Source organism: Aphidius gifuensis, linkage group LG2, assembly GCF_014905175.1.
Source record: "Aphidius gifuensis isolate YNYX2018 linkage group LG2, ASM1490517v1, whole genome shotgun sequence".
Lineage (NCBI taxonomy): Eukaryota > Metazoa > Arthropoda > Insecta > Hymenoptera > Braconidae > Aphidius > Aphidius gifuensis.
This window is the reverse complement of record NC_057789.1, coordinates 23,641,081-23,657,933: the sequence shown is the minus strand read 5'-3', so window position 1 is coordinate 23,657,933 and position 16,853 is coordinate 23,641,081. Positions and strand designations below refer to the sequence as shown.

General features: G+C 26.7%; 3 protein-coding genes across 3 annotated transcripts; 2 read left to right on the top strand and 1 right to left on the bottom strand.

Moving 5' to 3' along the window:
• The first annotated feature begins 179 nt into the window (after positions 1-179).
• LOC122850568 (leucine-rich repeat-containing protein 15-like) lies at positions 180-1,996 on the top strand. Its single transcript, XM_044149700.1, has 2 exons — positions 180-933; positions 1,263-1,996. Exons 1-2 carry the CDS (start codon positions 180-182, stop codon positions 1,994-1,996), a joined length of 1,488 nt encoding a protein of 495 aa, XP_044005635.1.
• Positions 1,997-8,589: 6,593 nt separating this feature from the next.
• LOC122850567 (insulin-like growth factor-binding protein complex acid labile subunit) lies at positions 8,590-11,225 on the top strand. Its single transcript, XM_044149699.1, has 3 exons — positions 8,590-8,677; positions 9,161-10,855; positions 11,161-11,225. Exons 1-3 carry the CDS (start codon positions 8,590-8,592, stop codon positions 11,223-11,225), a joined length of 1,848 nt encoding a protein of 615 aa, XP_044005634.1.
• On the bottom strand, positions 10,908-16,147 carry LOC122849549. Its single transcript, XM_044148285.1, has 3 exons — positions 15,855-16,147; positions 13,332-15,283; positions 10,908-13,261 (listed from the first exon to the last, which is right to left on the bottom strand). Exons 1-3 carry the CDS (start codon positions 15,920-15,922, stop codon positions 12,681-12,683), a joined length of 2,601 nt encoding a protein of 866 aa, XP_044004220.1. The 5' UTR covers positions 15,923-16,147; the 3' UTR covers positions 10,908-12,680.
• Between the last annotated feature and the right edge of the window lie 706 nt (positions 16,148-16,853).

Below are 16,853 nucleotides of genomic sequence, written 5' to 3'. Positions count from 1 at the left end.
TATTTCGTAATTTAAAAAAGCTTCGTCATCTTAATTTATATTCAAATGAACTGATAAATCTTGAGTCGGGTTGTTTCAATGGTCTTAAAAGTTTGTCGATACTACATTTACATTCAAACAAACTACAAAATCTTGAGTCAGGTTGTTTCAATGATTCACCACAACTGTATTATCTTGATATGAAGAACAACAGTCTTACAACATTGTCCAAAGGTGTTTTCAATGGTCTAGAAAATCTGCAAGTATTACATTTAGGCTCAAACAAACTGAACAATCTTGAGGCAGGTTGTTTCAATGGTTTATCACGACTCGAAGACCTTGATATGAGCAACAAAAGCCTTACAACATTGCCCACAGGTGTTTTCAATGGTCTTGAAAGCCTTCAGAAACTGGATTTGCATTTAAACAAACTACAAAATCTCGAGTTAGGTTGTTTCGATGGTTTATCACAACTGAAAAAGCTTGATATGAGCAACAACAGTCTGAGAAAATTATCCGAAAGTGTATTGAATGGTCTTGAAAATCTTGAGAAACTATGTTTGGATTCTAACAAACTAGAAAATCTCGAGTCAGGTTGTTTCGATAGTTTATCACAACTTAAGTGGCTTAATATCTGCAACAACAGTCTGACAACATTATCCGAAGGTGTATTTAATGGTCTTGAAAATCTTGAGACACTAAGTTTAGATTCACATGAACTGAAAAATCTTGAGGCAGGTTGTTTCAATGGTTTATCAAGACTTGAGGGCTTTAGTATACGCAACAACAGTCTTACAACTTTGTCCAAAAGTGTTTTCCATGGTCTTCTAAGTCTCCGGAGACTATATTTAGATTTAAACGAGCTACATAATCTTGAGTCAGGTTGTTTCAATGGTTTATCACGACTTGTCGATCTTAATATGAACTTCAACAGTCTTACAACATTGTCCACAGGTATTTTCAATGGTCTTGAAAGTCTTCAGACAATCTTCGAATTCAAACAAACTACAAAATCTTGAGTCAGGTTGTCTCAATGGTTTATCACAACTTACATATATATATATCAGCAAAATTAAATTGACCAGTTTATCAAAAGATATATTTAATGGGAGAACTCCATATACTAATTTTATATTCGACTGAACTTCAAAACCTCGAGTTGGGTTTTTTTATTGATTTATTAAAGCTTCGATCACTTGATCTCAGCAACAATAAACTGATAACTTTATCAAAAGATATGTTCAATGGTTTACAAGATCTATGTAACCTATATTTAAATTCAGACCAACTGATTTACCTTGAGCCAGGTACTTTTGATGATTTATTGAGGCTCGAATATCTTTATATCAGTCGTAACAATCTCGGCACGTTATCGAAAGATATATTTAGGAATTTAAAAGAGCTCCATCATCTTAATTTATATTCAAACGCATTGAACAATCTTGAGTCAGGTTGCTTCAATGGTTTATCACAACTTGAGAAGCTTGATCTTGGCCACAACAGTCTTACAACATTGTCCAAAGATGTTTTTAATGGTCTTGAAAGTCTTCGGACACTGTATTTATATACAAACAAACTAGAGAATCTTGAGTCAGGTTGTTTTAATACTTTAACACGTCTTGAGAACCTTAGTATGCACAACAACAGTCTTACAACATTGTCCAAAGATGTATTTAGTGGTCTTGAAAATCTTCAGAACTTAGATTTAAATTCAAACACATTAAGCAATCTTGAGTTAGGTGTTTTAGGTAATTTATCAAGACTTCGAGAACTTAATCTCAGCGACAACAAACTGAAAAATTTATCAAAAGATATATTTATTGATCTACGAAGACTCCGTAAACTAAATTTAAATTCAAATGAACTACAAAACCTCGAGTCAGGTTGTTTCAATGGCTTATCACAACTTAATCAACTTGATATCAGCAATAACGAATTGGCCAGTTCATCAGAAGATATATTCAATGGTCTCTCAGAATCTTTATCTTCTCGATTAAGATCTGAATTAAATCATTGATTTTATGATTTCAGTGTCTATATTATTAGAGTCTATCAAATATTAAGAGACTATATCAGCAGAAATAATTCGACAATTTCATCAAATCATATAGTTGTAATATAACTCTAATTAATAAATCAAACAATAACTCAATATTCATCATTGAATAGATGAATAGATCTTGTGGTGTTCAATTATTATACCTCAATTTAAATTAATACCTATATTTTTTTAATTTATTTATATTTAATTTTGTCCATACATTTTTGTCTATTATATTATGTAATATAAAAAGCTGAATATCTGTGAAGACCCTACAATTTAGTTTATCCAGTTGGGTTGTTAATTTAATAAGTAAATGAATAAGTAAAAAAAGGAACAAAAAAAAAATAATAGTGAAATGGTGAAGACTGAAGACTTCATATACTTAGTTTGTTGTGGCCACAATGTCAAGTTTTATTTATTTAAAAATATATAATAGGATTGTTTATCAATGTATTGCTTGTAGTTCAGTTATAATTTGATGCTTATATTTATTTTACTTTTGACACAGTTTGAAGTTGTCAAATCAAATTTGTGAATCGTATTATGATAAAATCAGATGGTTATTCTTGGACTTATTGGCGAGAGACGCACTGATCAATTTTATCAACTTGTGCCTTGTCAAAATACCTCATTATTCTCACTGATGCTGGAAAAATTTTCAACTTGAAATATTTCAAAGATATACCTTTACAAAGATTCATTAAAATATTACATTAACATGTTAATTCTATTTGAATGTTATGTTGTATAAATTTTTTAATGAAACATTGAATTTCTTAAATAGAAACTCATGGTTACAATTCGCAACAAATACTTTTTACCAAGAAAAACAACTACGATATTATATGGCCTTCGAAATATGCATGAAAAAATACTTTTGAAAAAAATAAAAATACATTGGTAGTCATTAAGAAATGTTGAGATCGTTCAGTTGGACTTAGTTCTTTTTCTATGGTTAAATAAATTGTTCCTTATCTCATAAAAAAATTTATAAAAATAATTTTTTTTTCTTCCAAATCAAAGCAAAAATCAACGTAAGTTTTTGAATTTTATTTTTTGAGGATTTTCCATTTCGTTGTTTTGGGAGCTGGAACAGTATTGCATGTCGCCATTAATCATTCCAAGTGAATGATTTTATTTTAATTGTGATTTATAATGTATCAGTTATGGAAATTAATTTTACATTTATTTTTTTATAATAAAATTCTTGAATAAATCTATCGGATTTTCAATTTTGATAACTATTAAATGAGAGAGACTAAGGGAGAGACAGAAAAAGTTTCTCATTGACACCAGCATTAATGAAGAATTGTCTAGAATAACGATTTCCAACAATTTTCATCTCGTTTATGTAAATATCTTAAAAGATCAAGTAAGTTTTTAACAATGTTATTCGTTAAGTTAATTTCTATTTTTTAATTATCAATTGGTTATCATAACTTATCACAATAATAATCAAAAATGACTTTATTATATTTAAATCATGGTTATATTGTTTTTATTTATTAATTATAATAATTATTTCAATTGTGTACGAGATCGTTTTCAGAAAAAAATTGTAAAACAATTGAATCTAATATTATATTGTTCACACATTATAAAGAACTAATTGAATCTGAAAAATGTTGATCAAATGTTTTTGCAAATTGGAAATATTGAAATCATTATTCATAGTCAGGTTATCAAATTTTTTTTTATCAATGATAATTGTCATTTGATATTGCGGACAAGAAACCGGGGAAAATTGAATTGCATGATGCTAAAATTCAAAGAGTGGCAAAAGCTCATCGATCAGGAAAATCATCATTGTTCCTTGTAAAGAAATATCACTTTTGTATATATCACTCAGAACGTTCTACATATTGTTCAAGATATGCGCGAGTAATTATTTATCATCGAAAAAAACAAAGCCACGCTATTTTTCGACACATGGATGTTTATTTTCAGCAAGAAAAATAAATGATTGAAAATGTTATTAGTCAAGTTTTCAGGAAAAAAAAAAACAACTTTTATGATTTAAGTTAGATGATTCAAATTATTTCAAAAATTAAGGATTCTTATGGCTGAATTTAAGATTTTTAAACTTAATGAGTTCACGGGGTTTTTGGAATATTCTATAGAATTTTTTTGTTTAATAAGTTGAGTGTTTTTTTTTAGTTTATAATTTATGACGTTTCAATGGGTATTTATAAAAAATATATTATTAAAAGTTGTTTTTTTTTTCTCCATTGTTCAAAACTGCATAAATAGAATCATATATTATGTTTTCTTTTTAAAATCATATATAAGATTTACAATTGGTTTGTAAATATTATAAAATTTCATTCGATAATTTATCTCCACAAGAAAAATAAACAATTAAAATTGTCATTATTCTTGTACTATATTTATACATCTTTTATGATTTAAATAATTTTTTAAAATAATTTAATAACTTTTATATATGGTTTAAAATTCCAAAATTTATTATTTAAATTCAATGAGCTTATTGGATTCTTGTTATTTTGATTCCACGACAAAAAAAATTTTCAAAAAAAAACTCGACAAAAAAAATCACGACAAAACAAATTTCGACAAAAAATATCACGACAAAAAAAATCACGATAAAAAAAATCATGACAAAAAAAATCGCGACAACAAAAATTTAGAAAAAAAAAATTTAGACAAAACAAATCTAGCGACTAAGTCAATGATTTGGCTGGTGAAATAAGGTAGATAGTGATTGTTTAGCTACAATTACAGCTAAGTAAAAAATCTAGCTAGGTAAGAAATCTAGCCAAGTAAAATAATGTAGATATTGATTGTTTGGCTACAATTACAGCTAAGTAGAAAATCTAGCTACGTGAAAAATCTAGCTAAGTGAAAAATCTAGTTGAGTAAAATGATGTAGATATTGATTGTTTGGCTATTATTAAGGCTAAGTTAATTATCTACCAGCTGAGTGAAAAATCTAACGGCTATATATATAAAAAAAATAATTTATATGAAATATTAAATTTATTATTTAAAAAAAAAAAAATTTATTATGACGTGATTTTTATTTTTCTTATTTTTTTTGTCATGATTTTTTTTGTCGTGATTTTATCGTGTTTTTATCGTGTTTAATCATTGTCGTGATTTTGTCGAGTTTTTTTTGGAAAATTTTTTTTGACGTGTAACCGTTATTTTTATTCTTTTTTTAATTTATGATTTTTTTCTCTGGTATACATAAAAAATAAAAAAAGTTTAATAAATAATTAAAAGGCGTTGGGTTTTTGCTATAATTAAAATAATATCGCCATTGGTTTTTAAATATTGATATACATATACACATAATGCAAGTATTTTATTATGTAAGTATAATAAAATAATATAATTTTTTTTTTTTTTTTTTGTTAAACAAAAGAGTTAATTTAATTAAGTTGTTACATAATTATTTCAGTTTAAATATTTATTCATATAATCAATATAATATTCTACACATCTTGTTTCTTTTTCAAACAAATTATCAGTAATAGTTATCATCAAGATTTAATTTTTTTTAATGAAAAAAAATTATTTATAGAGGATTATTTAAGTATTTGCAGTGGTTTTTTAATAAAGATAAATATATTTTCATAAAGTCCATGAGTGTATACAAGTCTGAGAAAATCTTTCTAATAAATTGTTGTCTTGCAGTGATCAATTAGTAATAGTTATTTGTCAACACTAGCGACGTCGTATAGACAATATCTAATGCAGAAAAATAATTTCATTGGATTGCGAATTTGCGACAGGTGAGAAAACTATATCTAAAACTACGCATGCGTTATACAAGTGTGTGTGTGTCTAATGCTAGAAAATACTTGGGGGACGTTCCAAAAATCACTCGGAAACCCGGACCGGCGCAGTAGATGAAAAAATATAGAGATAAAATAAACTTAAAAGTAACTAGAGGTTACTGTAGATATTGTAAGCAACAAAAACAGCCATTTACTTTTGTTACTTATTACAGTTGTGAAAAGTATTTTTTATAATTATTATTAATAATTAAACAATAATAATTTATTGTTTTGTGCCTATAAAAATACATGAACAAAAAATCATGTCTACCACAACAAAATATCAAAAATTTTCTATGATCACAATCTTGACCTTCCGAGTTTCCGAGTGATTTTTGGAACGTCCCCCAGTTTTCTTGAACACCGCATCACTCACTCTCAAAGTAATCTTTGATGCATAGGCATTGGCTCCGTGATCACTCAGAATTCTTAATTAATGTAGCTCAAGTAGTTTTAATAAAAAAATTTCATCACCTGTTGCAATCCAAGAAAATTTTTTTTTATATAGCTCCAAAGAGTGCCTGATATTAACGAAGTCTTGACTGGGCTCCCTTATTATTTTTACGATAGAGAGATACATCGTCGTCACGTAGCTAGCTGGCTAAATTGTTTTGACTACCTTCATTACTGTGGTAAGTGATAAATCATTCAATACTTTCAATTTTAAATTTGTATAAATTACATCAATAGTATATTTGTGAATTAAATCACAAAATTCAAACTGTGTATATATAGAGTCAATCTCAATGTCATTATCGAGAAAACGTGTTCAATGTCAAAATTGAACATGTGCTCTTCAACCTCAATATCATTTCGATGACCATGTGACATCCATAGCTGGAAGCTGATACTAAACTAGTATTTAATATTCTCCGGGATCTACACGGAAAATATATTTTTCTTGTTTACAATATATCTATATATCCTATATATATAAATAAATAAATTATTATGAGTCACAATAAATCTTATCAAAACAAAAAGATAAAATAACAAAAATAAATTTCTATTTATTTTTGTCAAAATAAGATAATAATGTTATTATTTTATCTTTGATGGCTCTTTTCAGTATACAAAAAAAAAATTTTTTTAGTAACGGATTCGTTTTATTGAAAATTAAAAATTTTCAAAACTCCGGCGAAAGCCGGTGTGGTTCCTTTTGATTATTCCAAATTCATTTTAGTTATTTTTTTTTATTAATAATTTTATATTATATGATTAAATATTTTTTGTTTTTTTCGCGCTGTTTTTCACCTGTCATATTATGGACATAAATCAAAATACAGATGAAAAAAATTTGAGGTTGAATCACTTGTAATTAATGATTTCATTAGATTCGTTCAAAAAAGAAATCAATACAAATATAAAAACAATAAATCGTTCAATTTACTTTTTTTTTAACTAAACAATTTTTTTTTAGAACCATTTTGTTTATTACTTTTATTTATAAAAATTTGTTCATGGTAGTTTTTTTTTTTTCTTTTCTATAACATGATAATTTAAATAACTATTTTATCGATCAAGCAAATTATAACCACAGCAAAGAAAGTTTTACGCATGCGCTTTAAACTCTTTTTTGAAGAAAAAATGTTTAAAATAAAAATCGGTAATTTTTTATATTTTGGATAACTTTTGAACAAATTAACATGAAAAAGTTTTTTTGAGCTCAAAAAATTCGATATTAAATTCCTGAGAGCCACCCTGTCTAGATAAAAATCGCTAAAATCACTCCTTCGTTACTATTTTTCAATTGTAGCATAATAGTGATTGTTATAAACAATTGCTGATATCTAATTAACAAATGATCAGAGCAAATTTTATCAAGAGAGGGTGGCTCTCGGTATCAAAAAGGCAATTAATTTGAGCCATAAAAAAAGCTTGTAAGTTAAAATTTTAAAAAGTTATGCAAAATATAAAAAAACAACAATTTTGTTTTTTTGTTTATTAACAATCTTCTAACGACATTAGAAACAATTTTCAACTCGATTATTATAAATTCTGTCATTCCTAATATCCTGGCAAAAAATCGCATCCATGATTTGTTCTTAGTTTTCTTATTATTTGACTTTGAAAATTATACGGTGATCATTTTTTGTTAATAATAAATTAACTAACAATTAAAATTACTTCTTGTAAGTTCCCAGTTTTAGTATTTTCATAGACGAATTATTTGGTCCTAATACGATTCTTCTTACTTTATTACTTTGCAAGATATGATCATTTTTTAAAAAACGCGAGTGAATTCAATACTATAGGCTTCGCCTACGTAAAAAAACATTGTCATGAATAAATTTCATTACATTAATCATTTAAATATATATATATTGATTTTTTATTATTTATTTGGTAATATTTGTTACTTTATAAACTTTAGTTACTTAATTACTAACTCAGATTACAATAACGATGATGATTTATTTTTTTTTATTTTTGCAGTTTTCAAATATCGTCATACTGTGTTACCACTGCATCACCTTAATCAACAAGTATCTAATGAACATTAAGGAATAGATTTGCACTATCAGAGCTAAACAAGTTGATCATCATATCTATACTGATATATTCACAAAATTTCAAGTGAGTAAATTTATTCAGTATTCATCGGAAATTACATTGAAACCACAAATCAAATTGTTTAATGAATTTTATTTCATTTTTTTATTTATAATGGATTTTGATTGCCGATTGACAGAAAATTTTCAAATATAATTAACAAAATTTTAATTACGTGTTTTTTTAATTCAAATATTTGATTATGTTTTAGTTATGGATACGAATATTTCAACGACAGCAGTTAAAAGCCATAATAAATACTTTTGTAACGAAGAGTCACCTTATTATGATCGACAAATATGTGAGTTGCTAAGTAAAAATGCTAAAAAAAAAGTAATAAACATTTCTCGGAGAGCATTAACTATTCTTCCAAAAGATTTATTTCATGGCCTCGAGGATCTTCAAGTTAAGGAATTGAATATCACCTGTAACAATCTGATGACCCTGCCAAAAGATATCTTCAATCCTCTCGATGATCTACGTAGAATGAAGTTGAATTCCAACGATCTAAAATATCTAGAGTCAAGTATTTTCTATGAGCTATTACAACTTAAGGAACTTGATCTCAGCAAAAACAAACTGACATCTTTATCAAAAGATATATTTAATGGTCTACAAGATCTGTGTGTCCTATATTTAAGTTGTAACCAACTGAGTTACCTTGAGCCAGGTATTTTCGATGATTTATTGAGCCTAGAGTATCTTGATATCTGCTATAACCATCTCAAAATTTTACCAAAAGATATATTTCGTAATTTAAAAAAGCTTCGTTATCTAAATTTAGGTTCAAACAATCTGAACAATCTTGAGCCAGGTTGTTTCAATGGTCTTGAAAATTTGTCGCCACTAAATTTAGATTCAAACAAACTACAAAATCTTGAATCAGGTTGTTTCAATGGTTCATCACAACTTGATTATCTTAATATGAGCAACAACAATCTTACAACATTGTCTAAAGGTGTTTTCAATGGTCTAGAAAATCTGCAAAAATTACATTTAGAATCAAACAAACTGAACAAACTTGAGGCAGGTTGTTTCAATGGTTTATCACGACTTAAAGACCTTGATATGAGCAATAAAAATCTTACAACATTGCCGACAGGTGTTTTCAATGGTCTTGAAAATCTTCAGAAACTGAATTTGCATTCGAACAAACTACAAAATCTCGAGTCAGGTTGTTTCGATGGTTTATCACAACTTAAAAAGCTTGATATAAGCAACAACAGTCTGACAACAGTATCCGGAAGTGTATTTAATGGTCTTGAAAATCTTGAGAAACTATGTTTGGATTCAAACAAACTAGAAAAACTCGAGTTAGGTTGTTTCAATAGTTTATCACAACTTAAGTGGCTTAATATCTGCAACAACAGTCTGGCAACATTATCCGAAGGTGTATTTAATGGTCTTGCAAATCTTGAGACACTAAGTTTGGATTCACTCAAACTGAACAATCTTGAGGCAGGTTGTTTCAATGGTTTATCAAGACTTGATGCCTTTAGTATACGCAACAACAGTCTTAGAAATTTGTCCAAAAGTGTTTTCCATGGTCTTGAAAGTCTTCAGAGACTATATTTAGATTTAGATGAGCTACATAATCTTGAGTCAGGTTGTTTCAATGGTTTATTACGACTTGCCAGTCTTGATATAAAAAACAACAGTCTGACAATATTATCCAAAGATATATTTATTGGTCTTGAAAATCTTGAGACACTTCATTTGGATTTAAACAAACTACAAAATCTTGAGTCAGGTTGTTTCAATGGTTTGTCACGACTTAAATATATATATATCAGCAAAATTAAATTGACCAGTTTATCAAAAGGTATCTTTAAGGGCCTACGAGAACTCCGTACACTAAGTTTAAATTGGACTGAACTTCAAAACCTCGAGTTGGGTTTTTTCAATGATTTATTAAAGCTTCGATCACTTGATCTCAGCAACAATAAACTGATAAATTTATCAAAAGATACATTCAATGGTTTACAAGATCTATGTAACCTATCTTTAAATTCAGATCAACTGATTTACCTTGAGCCAGGTACTTTTGATGATTTATTGAGGCTCAAATATCTTCATATCAGTCGTAACAATCTCACCACTTTATCGAAAGATATATTTAGGAATTTAAAAGAGCTTCGTCATCTTATTTTATATTCAAACGCATTGAACAATCTTGAGTCAGGTTGCTTTAATGGTTTATCACAACTTGAGAAGCTTGATCTGGGCCACAACAGCCTTACAACATTGTCCAAAGATGTTTTCAATGGTCTTGGAAGTCTACGGACACTGTATTTATATACAAACAAACTACAAAATCTTGAGTCAGGTTGTTTCAATACTTTAACACGACTTGAGAACCTTAGTATGCACAGCAACAGTCTTACAACGTTGTCTAAAGATGTATTCAGTGGTCTTGAAAATCTTCAGGACTTAGATTTAAATTCAAACACATTAAGCAATCTTGAGTTAGGTGCTTTAGGTAATTTATTAAAACTTCAAGAACTTAATCTTAACAACAACAAACTACAAACTTTATCAAAAGATATATTTATTAATCAACGAAAACTCCGTAAACTAAATTTAAATTCGAATAAATTACAAAACCTCGAGTCAGGTTGTTTCAATGGTTTATCACAACTTAATCAACTTGACATCAGCAAAAACGAATTGACCAGTTCATCAGAAGATATATTTAATGGTCTCTCAGAATCTTTATCATCTCGATTAAGATCTGAATTCAATCATTAATTTAATTCTAAGATTTAAGTATTTATATTATTATAGTCTATCAAATATTAAGACTAGAGACTTTATATATAATATATAAATCAATATTTGTCATTGAATAGATCTGTCGGTGTTTAATTATTATATACCTCAATTTAAATTAATGTCTATATATTATTAATTTATTTATATTTAATTTGTGTCCATACATTTTTGTCTATTATATAATTTAAGATAAACGCTGAATATCTGTAAAGACTCTATAATTTAGTTATTCAGTTCTGTTGGTAATTAAATAAATTAATAAATAAGTAAATAAAAAGAGCAAAAAAAAAAAAAAATAATAGTGAAACGATGAAGATTCTATACCTAGTTTGTTGTTGGACTCATTGGCGAGGAACGCACTGATAAATTTTATCAACTTGTGCCTTGTCAAGATACTCTAATTTCGAATGAACTACAAAACCTCGAATCAGGTTGTTCCAATGGTTTATCAAAACTTAAGCAACTTGATATCAGCAAAATCGAATTGACCAGTTTATCAGAAGATATATTTAATGGTCTCTCAAAATCTTTATCATCTCGATTAAGATCTAAATTTGATCTGGAGATCCAAGTATTTAAATTATAGTCTATCAAGTATTAAGAGACTTTATATTAACAAAAATAATTTGACAATTTTATTAAATCATATAGTTGTAATATAACTCTAATATATAAATTAAAAAGTAAATCAATATTTATCATTAAATAGATCTGTTAGTGATTAATTATTATACCTCAATTTAAATTAATGTCTATATATTTTTATTTTATTTATATTTAATTTGTGTCCATACATTTTTGTCTATTATATAATGTAATATAAAAAACTGAATATATTCGATATACATTATACTACAGATATATCTGTAGAGACCCCACAATTTAGTTTATCCAGTTGGGTTGGTAATTAAATAAATGAATGAATAAGTAAATAAAAGTAACAAAAAAAAAATAATAGTGAAATGGTGAAGACTGAAGACTTCATATACGACACGCCTCAACAAACGTTACCAGGTCTTTTTTTATTTTTTATTATTATTATTATGTTGCGAAACATAATTTCTTTTTGCTGTTATTCAAACTAACAAACAAATTTTTATTTATCCACTCAAAAAAAAAATCAATAAAAACTATTAGTGTTATTTTTTATTACAAACTATAAAAAAAATTGAGTATATATTTTTTTTATTATAGGTGATAACGATAATCGTAAAAAAAAATTACAAATAAAAGTATATGTACATAATAATGAATGTATATAGTATCAAGTTTATTTCTTTTTATAACCAATAAAATATTCGATTATAAATATATGATTAAAGAGTTATTATAATAAAAAAATACATTTTTTACGGAGGCGAAGCCTTAAGTATTGAAATCACTCGCAAAAAATAAATAATGTTCATATATCTTCTAAACTATTTAAAATAGAGAGTTTGAAATAATAATGATAAATATGGTTCCGTAATTAAAAAACCCGCATTCACTGGAGTTTTGAAAATTTTCAATTTTCAACGGGAAACAATTTTTTTTTATTTTTTTTTACAGAATTTCTTAATGTGTTTTTCATAAGCTTTAAGATAAAGATATTCTTTTTTACAATACGAACAACATAAATTTTTCGAGCTTGTTTTTTGGAGAGATTTTTTTTCTAATTTCTTGATTATTTTTTTCTTATAATGTAATTCATTACCAGTAGAAGTTGATTGATGCTCAGCCTCATGATTATCATCATCAGAAGTTGAAGGTGACTGTTCTTTTTCCGTTGATTGTTTCGAAGGTGATTGTTTCGAATGATCAGCCGTCAAAGGCAAGATATATTGACATTTATGAGTTCTAGACACCCATCTAGAAGATAACATGGTGAAACATGCTGGACAAGATTTTGGTTGACAATTATGTAAACAATAATCTGCATAAGACCGAAATTTTTTCTTACAATTATTACATATATTAAATTTATTATAATAATTATAAATTTTATCAAAATTTTCCATTATATTTTTTTGAACTTCATCAGTTAGTTTCTTTCTTCTTTTATCGGTTTTGGCTTGTATTGGTCTGTCAATAACGGACGATGTTGATGGGCACGAAAATTCTTCAAGAAATTCACCTGTAAACATAATATATTAATATTATAATAATTTCGTATATTTTTTTTTTTTTTTTGCATGTATACTTACAAAAAACTTTTTTTTTTTCTTCTTCATTATTTTTGGACTCAATAATTTGATTTATATCCCCAGCTTTGAGTTTTTGAATAACGGCAGACGGTGCTAGTGACGTTGCTATGTTATATAATATATGCCTTGCTTGATAAAAAATTAGTTCTTTCGATAGACTTTTGCGATCGTGATTATCCCCATGGTTTTTGTCTTTTAATATATCTTCAATAGTTGGAATTGTAATTTCTTCGATATTTTCTTTTTTAGTATTATTAATAATTATTTTTTCATTCTTCAAAATTTCATCGACCGTTATCATGGATTTCTCAATGACTCGTAATGACATTTCTTTGTATTTTTTTTGAAATTCAATATTTTGTTTTATATCATTACTGATTGAGACTTGGTGTTGTACAGGATAATGGCGACTAAACAATTTATCTAAACAAAATGTATCGCAAATCAAACAAATACCCGTATTTTCATAATGTCTGGTGTAAAGATGATTTGATAATGACGTGGTATTGATTGTAAGGCGACAAATTGGACACGTAGCGACAATAGAATCATGCATATTATGATAATCTCTGTTGTGTATAGACAAACATTCTGTTGATTGAAAAGTTTCTTTGCATATATCACAATGTAATTTACGCATTTTTCTACTAACTGCAATAATAACTTCATCTTTCATCGGCAATCCACTATTATATCTCATATTTATCAATTTTGAACTTGGTGTTAAAAAATATACAGTTTCGGAAAAATTTATACCCATATTTAAAGTTTGATAATATACACCATCACGAATTATTACAGTTTCACCAGGTCTTTGATATATAAAGTGCATTGGTATATAATTATTTACCAAAAACGATGGATGTAAAAAAAGTAAATTTTTTTTTAATTTCGTGATTATATTATCATTTTCAGAATTAATATTTTCATTAGCATATTCATTTTTTAATGCAACTTTTAAATTTTCAATATCAACAGGATTAACAATTAACCACAATTTAGGCGCACCACAAAGTAGCGTTGTGGCGCTAGCAGCTTTATATGCGTTTATTTTAAATGCATCGGTGCTGTACATGTGACTTATTGAGTATAAAGATTGATCGATTTTAAACAAATTTCTTTTTTTTTCATTTATATTTTCTGGTAATGATGGGTATTTTTCAATAATACTATTACTTAATTGAAACAAGCAAGACGGTTTTTCAATTGTCTGATAAGAAGATGAAGATGGTATCGGTGATAATGGTGTTTGAGTGGATGCGTATAAATTAATATCAGATATTGCTAATGTATTTTTTAAACTTGTGCATTGATTAAGTATTATATTTGTTAATGATATATAAATTTTTTTACAATTATTTCGAAATTGATGATAATCAAGATTTGATACAACATTATTTTTATCTTCTTTTATTGGCGACGAATAACATCGTCGATCAAATTGAATAATTGATTTATATATAAATAAATCTTTTTGCGATGCTATAGTTTGAAAATCGTGATCGATAAATCGTGACATGTGAGCACATTGCGCATCGTTTTTTATCATCGTTGATAATATTAAAAATATTTTTTTGTCATCAGTTTTTGTACTATTATATATTAAATTTCTAATAGTATCTTTATTTGCTTTTAACTGGTTTTGTGGAGTTACTATATTTTTTTTATATAAAAAATTGATTTTCGGTTCGATTTCATATGTATATAATGTAAGTGGTATTGTATTATCGCTGATAAAGTCATTAACGTAAAGCAAAAAATTTATCATATGTTTTTTTTCTTTATAAATTTCGAAATTATTTATTTTCTGACAAGATATCAACATACCATTAGCAAAATTTAAACCATCAAAACTATATGATTTATTTTCCGAAGATAATATAACCTTCCATATTTCTTGCATATTTTGAACGTGTTTGTATATAATAACAGCACCATCTTCAATTTTTAACCTTTAAAAAAATATATTTAATTTTTATTACTATAAAAATATTTATATAAATTAATAATAAGAAAAAATTTCATAAATTTAATTACGATTTAATCGATTTATAAATAATAAATATAAAAATAAATATTAAAGTCAATTTGGTCTGCTTGACCTCGAATTCTCAGTCAGTTGCTTGGTTACTATCTACTACTTTTTATTTCCTTCTCACTCTCTCGTGAAAGAGAGATACGGCGTTGAGATCCGATTGGTCAATACAAATATTGTTTTTTTTTGTAAGAGAAGGTAATTTTGTTGTTACTACGCAACAACTTTAATCGCCTCCCCCTCCCCTCCTAACTTTAATTTACGACAATGGTGACGTTATTATAACAAATTTTTTATAAATTTGCAAACTCAATTGAAAAAAAAAGTAATAATTCTACGTTTTCGAGTTTTATTAAGATATTAAAAAATATATTTATAAATAAAAAATTGATAAGAACTTTTCAAAAATAGACTTTATCTAAATTAGTTTATTTAAAAAGAAAATGAATATAATCTAACTCATTATACAAAAAAAAATATTTACTTACTTTTTTGTTTGAATCTCCATAGACTCTTGTTGACTCCGTTTTTTCATTAAGCCATTCGTAAGTGACATGATAAAAAATACGTTATGGTTTATTGTTGTTATATATAACAATATAACAATATAGATTTGAGCACCGAATTAATTAATTAATTAATAATTATTATGTTAATACAGCTATACATAAAAAAGTCAGGTCGAATATTTACACAACTACTAGAGAACGTAATATGCGACACTAGCCTACTGTGAGAGCCCAATATTCGTCGAGACCGTCGGAGACCTTCGAATGAGTACATTAGGGATGTGCGATAGTCACCGATATATTTAATGGCCAATATTATATTTTGTATATCCGATAATATTTGATATTGACCCCGATATATTGATATGATATTTACGAAAAATACTGTTATTAACTGACATATTTTTTTGGATTATTAAAAACCGTTTGAAACAAAAAATAATTTAAACAATGTTTTTGTATACAAAATTGACTAATTGATTTTTTGACAATAAATTACGCAAGACTGTTTGTCTTTAATATTAATAATTTAATTTTTTTGTTTTCATTATAATAACAATTACATAAATTTAATTACTTTAATCGTATAAATAAATAATTCAAGCATTGTCAAGTTTTTTTGTTTTAAGCCTCAGATCGTTACACAGGCTTAATACTGTCTTAACCGGCTACAGTCGATAATTCGATGTCAAACTGTGTTTTGTTTTCGACAGATTATTTTGCACAGTACGCAAGACTGTTTGTCTTTAAGACACACCTCAATAATTCGCCTCATGTGTTTTTTCAGATTGTTAACGTTGAAAAACTGTTTGTTTAACGTACAAGTAATAGTCAAGTTCAAGTGTTTTTTTATTGTTAAGATTTAAGGCACAGACTATATATTCAATTAAAAAAAAAATGAATTATAATCTATAGAATTATAAATAGACATTTTAAATAAAATATTATTTACTATCTATACAAACTGTTATTGACTCC

What these genes read in the sequence shown, in the direction of transcription:
- LOC122850568 (XM_044149700.1), top strand. Translation starts at nt 180, where the DNA reads ATGAAGAACAACAGTCTTACAACATTGTCCAAAGGTGTTTTCAATGGT. An exon ending in TCTTACAACATTGTCCACAG is followed by an intron (nt 934 to 1,262) that starts GTATTTTCAATG and finishes ATTTAAATTCAG; the next exon opens with ACCAACTGATTTACCTTGAG.
- LOC122850567 (XM_044149699.1), top strand. Translation starts at nt 8,590, where the DNA reads ATGGATACGAATATTTCAACGACAGCAGTTAAAAGCCATAATAAATAC. An exon ending in TTATTATGATCGACAAATAT is followed by an intron (nt 8,678 to 9,160) that starts GTGAGTTGCTAA and finishes ATCTAAATTTAG; the next exon opens with GTTCAAACAATCTGAACAAT. An exon ending in TCTTGAGTTAGGTGCTTTAG is followed by an intron (nt 10,856 to 11,160) that starts GTAATTTATTAA and finishes ATATTATTATAG; the next exon opens with TCTATCAAATATTAAGACTA.
- LOC122849549 (XM_044148285.1), bottom strand. Translation starts at nt 15,922, where the DNA reads ATGTCACTTACGAATGGCTTAATGAAAAAACGGAGTCAACAAGAGTCT. An exon ending in ATGGAGATTCAAACAAAAAA is followed by an intron (nt 15,284 to 15,854) that starts GTAAGTAAATAT and finishes ATTTTTTTAAAG; the next exon opens with GTTAAAAATTGAAGATGGTG. An exon ending in AGAAAAAAAAAAAGTTTTTT is followed by an intron (nt 13,262 to 13,331) that starts GTAAGTATACAT and finishes TTATGTTTACAG; the next exon opens with GTGAATTTCTTGAAGAATTT.